Source organism: Solanum stenotomum, chromosome 3, assembly GCF_019186545.1.
Source record: "Solanum stenotomum isolate F172 chromosome 3, ASM1918654v1, whole genome shotgun sequence".
In the NCBI taxonomy this organism is placed as follows: Eukaryota; Viridiplantae; Streptophyta; class Magnoliopsida; order Solanales; family Solanaceae; genus Solanum; species Solanum stenotomum.
This window is the reverse complement of record NC_064284.1, coordinates 44,917,575-44,930,035: the sequence shown is the minus strand read 5'-3', so window position 1 is coordinate 44,930,035 and position 12,461 is coordinate 44,917,575. Positions and strand designations below refer to the sequence as shown.

The 12,461-nt window shown below is 34.9% G+C and overlaps 1 protein-coding gene across 1 annotated transcript; it reads left to right on the top strand.

Annotated features, from left to right (window-relative positions):
* The first annotated feature begins 1,413 nt into the window (after positions 1 to 1,413).
* On the top strand, positions 1,414 to 12,138 carry LOC125860581 (CDK5RAP3-like protein). Its single transcript, XM_049540579.1, has 10 exons — positions 1,414 to 1,570; positions 1,666 to 1,800; positions 2,590 to 2,684; positions 2,774 to 2,868; positions 2,973 to 3,108; positions 3,201 to 3,353; positions 3,444 to 3,998; positions 4,229 to 4,437; positions 11,032 to 11,164; positions 11,858 to 12,138. Exons 1-10 carry the CDS (start codon positions 1,510 to 1,512, stop codon positions 11,978 to 11,980), a joined length of 1,695 nt encoding a protein of 564 aa, XP_049396536.1. The 5' UTR covers positions 1,414 to 1,509; the 3' UTR covers positions 11,981 to 12,138.
* The last annotated feature ends 323 nt before the right edge of the window (positions 12,139 to 12,461 follow it).

The window sequence follows — 12,461 nt, the reverse complement described above, 5'->3', positions numbered from 1 at the left end:
TTCATTCTAGTTTTCATGTTGTATTTTGCATAATGAAATTTGTATTTTTTTATTAGTTTGTTTCATTTCAATAGGTATGCCAAATGAATCTGTAGTTATTTAAGAAACATATTTGTATTCATGTATTTTTTTCACTGTGTATTTTTTTTTCTTTTCAGAATCTTGTATCATTTCTCAAGTAGTATTCATTTCAATATGTATTTTATTTGTATTTGTATTCATTCTAGTTTTTATGTAGTATTTTGTATAATAATATATAAAATACAAAAAACAGTATGATGAAAAACTGAAAATGAAATATAAAACTGAAAAGGAATAAGTGAATATTCGTTGCAATCATTCTTAAATAAAATACATAACTAGTTGGCATACCTTTAGAATGAATACAAAGTAGGAACAAACACCAGATTCATAAAATGCAACATAATTTTTGAATGAATACAAATATTAATAACATACATACAGTTTTGAATACAAATTGAGAAATGATACAAAATTCTGAAATTTTTTATAAAAAACAAAACAAACTAATAGGAAGTTGTTCTTCCAATAAATAAAATACATATCTAGTTGACATACCTTTGAGATGAATTCAAATTAAGAACAAATACAAGATTCATAAACTATGTAACATGAGATTTTGAATGAATACAAATATTGATAGCATACATACTGATTTGAATATTAATTGAGAAAGGATACAAAATTCTAAAAAAAATTATAAATACAAAACAAACTAATAGGAAATTGTTCTTCCTCAACTTGGTCTTCAACAAGTTTTTCGAAATCTTCAGCACCCAAATATTTTTATTTTTATTTTATTTATAGTGTCTTTACATAATAGAGGAAAATTTCAAAAGATATTTGGTGACAATGTATTTACCTTTATCGGTGAGTGAAAAATATTTTGAAAGAATTATGAGATTTCTTGAACAAATTGAAGGAAAATAGAAGAAGTTTTTAGACAAAGAAAGAAGAGAACAATGGTGAAAAACTCAAGAGAGAGAAATGAGGAATTTGGGGTAAAAACCTAGAAAGAGGGGAAAGTGGGCAATGAAAGTTTTTTTTCTTCTTTTTCACGGATAGTGGAGTAAAATTAGTCCAATGTGGGACCCGATTTGAGAAATAAAAGGAAAGAAAATTAATTATATTAGGATATATTTTATTTGCTAAAATATTGACATATTGACATTTTCAATAATTATTTCAAAATGTAGATGTTTTTAATAATTATATTAGGAAGTTTGACTAATTTGCTAATTTTCCCAAAAAATTAAAAGTGTGCTATTTATTACTAATTTAGTCTATAGGATGTTATGCTGTGTCATTTTGTCTTTTTCCAAAATGTCTGCAAGGCCCAAAAAGACCTTTTTCTGTTGGGCTTTGTTTAGGCTCATGATTATTATCCAACCCATTATCTCACTTTGGGTGAGAGTTGACAACTCCATCGCGCACGTTAGCATATCGGCCGATTTGTTTGGGAAACTCCGGTGAATATTTTTGGGCGAAATGCAGAAGGAAGAAGATATTCGCAATCTTCCAATCGACATAGCATTCGCTCGCCTCGGAGGTAAATATCAACAAATAAACACTTTGGATGAAGTTGCCTTTTTTCAGTCTAAATTTTTTTATTTTATTTTCTGTATATCCATTTTTCTCATGAAGAGTGGCTGGTTGATCGGAAGAGAATTTCGGCCGATTGGCGGAAACGACTTGCCGCCGTTAGAGCTAAGATTACGACGTCGTTTGCTTCGCTGCCTAAAGACATTGATCCTTACTTCCACACTCTTGATATTGAAGGTTTACTTCTTTTCCTTTGTTTTTATGCAATCAAATTCAGGGCTTGTAAAATTATGCTTTTAAGCCCTACACATATATGCTCATCATCATGTCGATGTTGCGGCTATCTTAAATAGTATCATTAGTTTGTTTTTATGCAATCAAATTCAGGCTTGTAAAATTATGCTTTTAAGTCCTACATCTGTGCTCATTATCATGTTGGGGCTGTCTTAAATAGTATCAATTGTGTTAATTTTCTATAATTAGTCTACTTCCAAACTCATCTGTAAACTGCCTGAACAACTCTAGAACTTGAAGTGACATAAGCCCATAATTTGTTTGTTCGATCTATTCTATAACATCAACGAAAACAGGCAATCTTAGTTCTTTGAGAACCTGAATATATATATGGAAATGTAACTGTATTCTCTTTGAACAAAATTATTTTGTTAAGAACTGAAAAATGTTACAGTTTTGGATAGGCATACATCTTCTGGTTTTTTAAGAACCTATTTTGTTTTTTTGTGTTACTAAAACCAGGAGGAGGATGACATTTGAAGGATTTTAAATATGTTTGTTGTTCGCTTTCTGACCTTTTATATGCCCCCCTTCATAGGCCTAATTGCTGTCATTTGATGGAAATTTTACTTGTCAGAAAATAAAAACAGAAATTGGTGGAAATTTCATCTACTGGCGTACCATCGATTGACAGTTTTGTTGCATCAATTCTCTGTGGTTCTGAAGAGGATCTTTTCTACACTATACTTTTGCAGAGTGTAAAATGTCTACTGATTAAATATTAATTTTCAGGGATCGGTTATTTGGAAGCCAAAAAAATATATGAGATTCTTCTGAAGTCAACTCAAGAAAGCCGTAATATTTTTGGTCGGCTTTCAGGTGATGCTGTAAGACCAACTTCCTCTGTCTCTCTCTCTCTCTCTCAATATGTACGTGTGTTTGTTTCCAATAAAGGTTTTATTTTGACTCTTGACAGGGTGTTTGGGAAGCAATAGTGCGTGCCTATGAGAAGGAATACATTTTTCTTGGTGAAGCCGCTCAGATTATGGTTCAAAATGTTAACTATGAGATGTAAATTAACTAACTTTATCACTCTATGCAAAAACAATTGAGTTATGATTGGACTGTAGTAATTTTCTGTCAAGATGTATAATAGCAGTATAATTGTTTTGTAGCCCCTATCATAAGAAGCAGATTCAGAAAACACAGCAGCAACTAGCTGAGTTGGAGCGCAAGGAAGCAGATATAAAAAGAAATGCAGCTCTTTCTGCATCTAAATATGTAGAGGCTTGTCAAGAGTTGGGCCTGCAGGTTTTAGTTTGCTTAACTCGATTCTTTTCATATAGCCTTTTTCTTCATTTTTCTTTCCATTTATAATATATTGACTTTTCTCTTCTATTCAGGGAATAAATGTGAGGTCAGAACTTTTGGAAACTTCCACTATATCTCTTCCAACTACATTTAGCAGAATCTTGGAAGTACTTACTGGTGATTCTGTCTCACGGGCTATTGAGTTCTACTCAGATTTCGTCAAAGATGCTCATACAGAAAAGGATGTATGCGATGAACTTCCCTTAATCCATTGTTAGTGCAACATCAAAGTTTTATGTAGAATGTTTTACTAAAGTTATTTGTTCTGGTTGCAGAAAACAGTAGCAGTTGTGTTATCAAATCTGAGAAGTGCTCGTGAAAGGCCCCCAGCGATTGATGTCTCTGTTAGCACTGAAGTTCTGGAAGTTATGAATGCTCAAGCAGGCTATAATGGCTCAAGTCAAATAACTGTAGAAACTGACATTGTAGCTGATGGGATTGACTGGGATATTACTTTAGATAGCTCTCAAATTGATTGGGACATTAGCACCGTGGAAGAAACAGAAGAAAATGGAAATGGTTTGGGTCCCTATGAGATTGTTAATGCTAGCGATATTATGTCATCTCCTCGTAAAGATGATGTAAAATCTCATCAGATCTCAATGGAAGAAGGATTCCTTGCTCCTGAGGTCTCTGCATCAGAAATATCTTGGGATATAAGTGTTGACAATCCTCAAGTTGATGTGATTGATAAAGACAGCTCACAAAATAATGCTGCGGAATTGCTCTCTCTTCAAAATAATTTAACTGCCGACCCAGTAGCTATCCATGACAGGAGTCCTCTACTGGAGACAGAATACAGGAATAAGATACTTGATGACTTATTTGAGGTCTGTATGAATGGTATCATCCTTTTTTTCATGACTAGTGTCTTTTAGATGTTTTTTACTTTGTTTGGCAGTAGTTTGTCACCTTTTGCTCTGGAAATAGGGTCTACTACTTAGGCGGCTTTATTACATTATCGGCCATTTGGACTTCCAATGTCTTCTGTTGAGTCATCTGGCCTGGCGGGTTTGATGGTTTCTGACATCTGAACTTCTGTTTGATGCTTGAGCATCAGGTGAAAGCCTTCTTGAATCAACGGTTAATTGAGCTAAGGAACGAAGATACTACGTCTTTACAGCATCAAGTCCAGGCAGTTGCTCCACTTGTTCTGCAGCAGTACTCTTCTGATATAATTCAGACACTGCTATCTGACGTTTCCTCAGCAATTTCATTGCTTACAAATAGGAAAACAAGGGATATGATCATGATCCTCAACTCCGTAAGGTACTTATAAGTTATGGATTCCATGAATTTTGTTTCTTGAGCAAGTTTAAATTTTCTTCCTTTTTCAAATTGTTTTGACATGCTAAGTTCTTTAATCTGCATGCCACATGTGCTCTTTATTGACCCAAGTGCAAACCTTGATGAGGACATTTCCACTGTATACTTCCTTTGTTCCAAAGTGGTTCTACTTCTTTATAAAGGAAAGTTCTACCAAACATCATGTATTAAAGTAACACATTAAACCTATTATGAATGATATATTTCTCTTATCTATATCTATGGATGTGAAATATATTTGGTAGCCCCCAATCTAGCCTTGTCTTTAAACTGTAGATAGGTTTAGTAATCTATTCGCTGATGAAGAGTGATACAATATTGAATTGCGGAAAAACAAAAGAAACCCTAAAATCTAAGAACAAGGAAGTAAAGATAGAAGATAGATACAAGCAAGAAGCTAATTGGCAACAATAGCCATATTAAAGCTAAAATCTCCAATTAAGAATTCAAATAAGCACCTAATCTATAATAGTGACACCCTTGAGAGGATTGATCCTCAAGCAAGCAATCCCGTCAACATTTCCTAACAACTATGGCCTTAGCCTCAAACTCTCTCAAGAGTTGCCTCAATTCATGAGACTTCATCATATCAAAATAATCTCTAAGTCTAAAGGAGCTATTCTCCATTATTTATAGTCTAAGCTAGCTATTACATAAATACCCTTAATGAAGTAAGGGGTCATTTGGTACAAAGATTAGTAATGCAGGGATTAATAATGCAGGGATTAGTAATGCAGGGGTTATTTTTATCAAGTGTTTGGTTCATTGCTTCCCACCTAATAGGCTAATCTTGTGTTTAGTTTAAAACTCTAAAAAAGCTTCAATACAATTATACCCTTGAATTATTATGAGATTTTCTATTTCATGTAATTGGGTCAGGATAGATAACTGCCGGACAATATTATTTTATGAAATAAGAATGTTATCAAGACCATATTTATTATAGTTTAAAACTTGAAACAAAGTGGTTAACAAATTTAATTCACGGAAGGAAGTCTCAAGTCAAAAACAACAAGAAGTTATTTTAAGTACCCATGACCAAGGCTTACCTCCCTCCTCTCTCACCAAAACAAGTAAAAACAGTAGCCAAAATAAGATCTCCTTTGCTTTCACTAAGTTGCTCGGACTCTTCACTTTCGATGCCGCACCCATGTTGGATTCTCCAAAAATACACTACTTTTGACGAATCCGACACGCTCCCCATGACATTATTGAAGAGTCCGAGCAACATAGCTTTCTCATAGAATCTTCTTACCTAGTAACATTAAAATAAAATAACACTAAAGAACTTGCAGGTTCATAAAGACAACGAGAAATGTTAAAAAAGACTATATAAAGAAGTTGAAGGGAAGTTCAGTCATTTTGTTGTCTTATCCAAGTATTATAAACTTGGTATTAGCAAATCCCTAGATATACTTGGTATTAGATAAGACCACATATGGTGTATTAAGTTATCCATGTATTAGGTGTGTTTGAGTTAATTGTGCAACCAAACATTGTATTGGGTGGACTAAATTTTAATAGAAGGACTATTTTAATTAATACATCCTACCAAACGGCTCCTAAGAGTCTTCTTAGTCAAGAGGCTTGCATTTCAAGAATAGCCATTTTTGCATTCATAGGCTCTTTCTCCCTACTTTGAGTAGTCTTCCACATGGATCCTTGTACTTCCACTTTAGCACATTCTCAAGCTTCATTCCTTTGTTCCAAGAACCCTCCAAGGTTGCGATTCAATGACAAGTCTACAAACTCTTTAGCCCGGCTTCTTGTGTAAGGTTTTGATACTTGGCTTGCATCATTCTCCCTTCCTTGAAACCTAGCAAAACCATAGGGAAGACAAACAAAAACAAGGACTTCATAGCATGAGGGTTAGCACAAGTGCTAACAAATCCACCATCTATGCCAAAATGTACACACTTGTGGTATAACCAAACATCAACTATACTCATGAAAAACAAATCCCCACATGAAGTGCAAAGTACTTGGCTAATCCCACCATCATGAAATAAGAACTTCCTGAAAATCCCAATGGTGTCAAAATACCAAGTAGGCAATAGCACATTGGTTCTAAGAGACATAAAGCATAGTTGATCCTCTATTTCAAGATAAAACCACTTACAAAGTGACACTGATCACATCACAATAATTTGAATTCTCACCGGGGTCATAACGAAAGGACCTCCACATATCATGGTCAAGACAACAATCATCTACCCCATTAGATCTCATAGACATAAGAGACACACTCAACACAAGTAAGAGCATCATCATATGCAAATAGATAATAAAGAAATGTGTCACACAAAATAACTTCATTCATGCTGTCCTCACTTGTAAGATTACTATTGGCTTGGGCATGGACCTCTAAAGGAACTCTTCCCTGTATTCGTTAGCATTGCCACTATGCCAGACATTAGTCTGGAATCAGCAAAAGGAGTACATGGATGGAATATTACTTTTAGAAGGCTACTGCATGATTGAGAGTTGGAAAGAGTTGTTGAATTTTTCAAGACCTTGGAATCATTCCAAGGGTTCAAAGACACTGGAGATTCACTTATATGGAAGCCCACTAGGAAAGGAACTTATTCTGTAAACTCAGCTTATAACATTCTGATTAGTGACAGACAGTGAACTAATCAGTTGCCATGGAGATTTATTTGGAAGATGAAGGCTCCTTTTAAGGAGGTATCCTTTTCTTGGCTAGTAGCAAGAAATGCTTGTCTCACACATGATAAACTTCAAATAAGGGGATTCCAACTGTGTTCTAGATGTTTTTTGTGTGGAGCTGCTGGGAAAATAATAGTCATCTATTCATTCATTGTCCTGTTACTGGACAATTATGGCAACTATTCTTGAACATGGTAGGAATGAGATGGTCACTGCCAGCAACAAGTGTTGATTTGCTGAAATGTTGGAACCAGAATGATGGGACAGTTAGTCAGAAAAAATGGTGGAAACTTGAAACTTGTCCATGCTTGCATATGGTGGACCATTTGGAAGGAGAGGAACTATAGACTTTTGAAGACAGATATAATTTTGTGGAGAAAATCACGATGAATTCTATATCTTTGTTTTATTTTTGGTGTAAAGAAAGCTATGTTTAGGAGGCTGAATCACTAGTTGATATGATAGGATCCTTGTGAAGCAGTTGCCTAAGCTTGGTTGAGATTTTGATAAGTCTTTTGCACTGTTATGGTGTAATTTAATATATATATATATATTTTTTTTTTTTTTATTTTTTTTTTTTTTTATTATTATTATTTTTTTTTATTTTTTTTTTATTTTTTTTTTTTTGAGAAAGGTATATATATATATATATAGTCGTTACCAGTTTCAAAAAGTAGGACAATCCAAAGAATAAATATCAATTTGAAAGTGAGAAGCACCTTCTTTTTTCAACATCCCCTGGTGGGTTATCATATAAGGTATAGCCCCCAATAAGAACTACATGAGCTACATCATCATCACAATTCACACCACCAGACACTACACTAGGAGTGATCTCATCATCATCAAACAAGCATTGTACTTAAAGAGAATAATCAATCAAAGGTGGAGAATTAAAGTATGTAATCTCATTCTAAGAAAGACGAATGTCATCTTTCAAGGAAGTTTCAATCACATGATTTTTATGAGCTAGACAAGCAATAGGATCTTCAACAAGAGATATGCTCGAAGAATCACTCCCTTTCAAATGACCAACTTTTTCAATGTCATGACTAACTTGAGGCTCACCAATCAAATCACAAAATCTCTCAATTAGTGAACTAGAATCGCAAACAAGTTGATCAACACAAAGTTTACATGATAATTTTCTATCAATCAAATCACAATTGTCAGCACTAAGTGGACACAAATTGATCTTACATGAAGAATCAATTAGGTCATCAATAGGATCAACTAGTGTATGAACACTTTCAACAACAATATTATTACTATATGGCAAAGAATCACATGACAAAATGTATTATCATTCAAAGTACAAGTGTCAACCCTAGGTGGACACAAATCGATCTTGCAAGAAGAATCAATTTGGTCATCAATAGGATCAATTAGTGTATGAACACTTTCAACAAGTACATTATTACTATGTGGCAAAGAATCATTGGGCTCAAACGAAGATAAGCTTTCACTCACGCTTAGTTCATTAGAAATTTTAAAGTGTCAAGTTTAGCTATGGTATCTTGAGGATCACAAGAAGGATGTTCTTTACCTTGAAGCGAAGCTTCCACTCTCATGTTTTCATGCAAGTCAAACCGCTTGATCCAATGGACCACCAAATCCATGAAATCCTTAATTGTAGGCTTCTTGTTGGGAGTTTGTATTCCCCCATTCTCCATGCTCATACCTACGCTAGAATTCTTACAAAGGGAAGGACAAGCAATTAGGTTAGATGGTGTTTGTGGTAACTCACTCACTCCACTCCTCACATCCTCTCCCTTTTCCAATCTAGAGTTGCTACCATTCACTCCTTACTCCTCTCTATCTTTTTGAGAATTGGTAAACATTGTATTCTTCAGCATTAAGGATATGCTGGGGACCTTTAAAAAATTCAGAAAAGAACAAAAAGCATAATACTTACAAGGATCCTAAGAGTTCTAAAAGTTGATCTGAATCCTCTAATCCTATCTCTTTACACCAAAAGTATAGAGATACAATGCAATTCCATTTAACCTTGTGAATGGAATTGGATATATCTTCAAAATTCCTACTATTTCTCTCCTTCCACACTGGCCACCAAATGCAATGTGGAATCAAATTCCACTAGGTCTTTTGTCTCTTGCTACCTCCTCTCCTGATCCAACAACTAAGTAAATCAGTTGTATATTCGAGCATAGTCCATTTCACTTCTAAATAGTTGAGAAACATGGACCATAAGAATAGGTGACTGTTAGTTTCCCCCGTCTTTCCACATAAAGAGCACCACAGAAGTATGATCTTTCTTTTCTTCCTTAAGACTTCATGTGTCAAGCATGCCTTTCTAATGACCAACCAAGTAAAGCATTTAACTTTTGTTGGTGCTGCAGTCCTCCAGATATTTTTCCATGAACTCTGGTATCTGCTACTTTGCGAGTTGCACTCCTTTTTATATGCCCTGCCAACTGTGAAGATCCCATCCTTACTGTGTGACCATCTAACAACATCATTGTCAGTATTGGTGCCTGCAAAATTCCCCACTTCCTCCAACAATTTGGCTACTCTCTATTTCCCAATCATTTAGAAGTCTTCTGAAATAGAGATTCCAACCTTGTACTGTCCAACAATCATTGATCATTGCCTCAGAATTGGTGCACAAAATAAATAGATCAGGAAACAGGTCTTTTAGGGGGGGTTTGTTTGATCCATACATCCCACCAGAATCTAGTTCTCCTTCCATCCCCCACCTTGATATGCAAATTTGCTTCTAACTTGGGCCATAAGTTTCTAATAGCTCTCCAAACCCCTGCTCCACAAGCATTCGTGCTTATGTTACTACACCAAAATCCATCCTCCCCATATTTACATTTAATCAAATCTTTCCACAAAGCTTGCCTCTCCTCAGTGTATCTCCACAACCATTTCATCAAAAGACAGTTGCTATGCTTCCTCAAATCTCTGATGCTCAAGCCACCTTTATCTTTTCTATGCAAAATTGTCGCCCACTTTACCAAATTGTATCCTTTGTTCTCTTTGCAACCATGCTCTCTATCTTTAGTAAATATCGAACTCCCAAGACTAGATTTGTAGAAACAAATCTAATCCAAGCTCTTGTTATCAATTGATACAATATTGAGCTGCGGAAAAAAAAAAGAAACCCTAAAATCTAAGAACAAGGAAGTAAAGATAGAAGATGTACAAGCAAGAAACTAATTGGAAACAATAGCTATATTAAAGCTAAAACCTCCAATTAAGAATTCAAACAAGCACCTAATCTATAGAGACACCCTCAAGAGGATTGTTCCTCAAAAGCAAGCAATCCCATCAACATTTCCTAACAACTATGGCCTTAGCCTCGAACACTCTCTATAGTTACCCTTAATTCATAATAATTCATCACATCAAAATAATCTAAGTCTAAAGGAGCTATTCTCCATTATTTATAGTCTAAGCTAGCTATTACATAAATACCCTTAATGAAATAAGGTCTTCTTAGTCAAGAGGCTTGCATTTCAAGAATAACCATTTTCACATTCATAGCCTCTTTCTCCCTACTTTGAGTAGTCTTTCACATGGATCCTTGTACTACCAGTTTAGCACATTCTCGAGCTTGCCTTTGTTCCAAGAACCCTCAATCAAGCCTCCAAGGTAGCGATTCAATGACAAGTCTACAAACTCTTTAGCCCGGCTTCTTGTATAAGGTTTTGATGAAACTCGGCTTGCATCAAAAAGTGTGCCATTTGACATCTGATAGTGTAATAGCTCACTTCTTTTGTCACCATTATGAAATATTGCTGTACACTATTATTTAGATAGTTATACTACGAAGTTCATGTATTGCAGACTTAACTATATTTGTTGGAAGTTGCATGCTGACTGCTGTATTTATTTGAATTCCAGATTTTTAGATCGGCTGGTCAACACTTTGGAGGAGAAAAAGCGTCAGGAAGCCAAGTTAAAGGACGGATTAAAGGACTTGTCTAGTAGGCGTATGGAACTTCAGAATTCGATGTCTTCATCCTGGCCAAAACAAGTGAGTTTCTTATTTTATTTTCCTTCCAATTTTGTTTAATGTAATTTGCAGTAGTTGCATATATGTGAAAACCGTGTTAGTTGTTGAGTAGTAGTAAGATTGACTACTTTGAGCTTAAAGTATTATAGCTTCTCATAATTTTATAAAGATCATTTCTCGGATTTTGAAATGTTACCAATCTCTGAGAAGTGGCCAAGTAAACTATGGAACCTTTACATAGAGTGCTTTTAAAACTTCAACCTTTGCCGTTCCTATATTGTCGAGGACAGTAACTCCTATTAGATCTTCTGAACTTCACAATGCTGTAAGTTTATAATAAATATATTTGTTTGTTTTCCAGTTTTTTTGGTTTTTTTTTACTGAATACCTATCTCTCCCATAAAAAGGCACCTGTTTTGAATGCTCTTCGACAAACAGTGTGACTGCCTTTGAAATAGCCTGTGTAATATTTATTCATTTCTCCGAAAATAAGATAGTGGCTAAGTACAGCGTAGCAGAAGTCCCTTGCTTGCTCCTCAGTCTTCACTACAGGAAGGGATATACTTTTTCTAAGTTATTTTTTGCTGCTCATGTAGAGATCTTGAAAGCATTGCTTACGGCTGTTCACTTGCCTTTGTTGTAAAAAAGAAAAGGAAGTCCCCCTTGGATCCTTAATTTTTTATTTGCTTTTTCTTTTTTTGTCTCCTTATGCAGGAAGCAGCTCTTGCCCAGACCAGGGAACTGAAGAAACTTTGTGAGAGTACACTTTCATCCATGTTTAATGGACGGCCGGTGAATATCATAGGAGAGATTAATACATTGTTGATTAGTAGCTAGTGTTAGAAGAGGCTTGAGCAACTCTTATACATCTTGTAGTTTTTGTTATTATTGATACTGTACAAGTTGGAAATACACAGTTGAACCTGATGTTGGCAAAAACATAATCAGAATACATTTATCTTGCTTTGTACTCTAATAGACAAATAAAAAATCAATGCTTTGTGCTCCCATGGAATACCAATTTCCTGCCGAATCTACAATTTCATAAACACAGAATGTTTATCCTAACAATTGAGACTAGTTCAGCTTTGTCAAAGGCTCGTTTTAGATGTTCTTCAATGGTGCAAAGTAGATTGCGTGGTGGTTCTGTGAAGGCACCAAGGTGATGAGATAACTACCTTATTTTTCTTGATAACCTAGAAATTTTGAGTGCTAGTTAACACATTTTAAGTGGATAATGTATGTTTTAACTCGTATTTTTTTGCATCATGAGTTGCACGCTTAGTGAACCCTTCAAGAATCTGATTCCATGGTGTGA

Bases quoted from the DNA above. Each gene is read 5' to 3' on its own strand.
- LOC125860581 (XM_049540579.1), top strand. From the start codon at position 1,510: ATGCAGAAGGAAGAAGATATTCGCAATCTTCCAATCGACATAGCATTC. The intron at 2,685-2,773 runs GTAAGACCAACT...GACTCTTGACAG, and splicing joins GTCGGCTTTCAGGTGATGCT to GGTGTTTGGGAAGCAATAGT. The intron at 3,354-3,443 runs GTATGCGATGAA...TTCTGGTTGCAG, and splicing joins ATGCTCATACAGAAAAGGAT to AAAACAGTAGCAGTTGTGTT.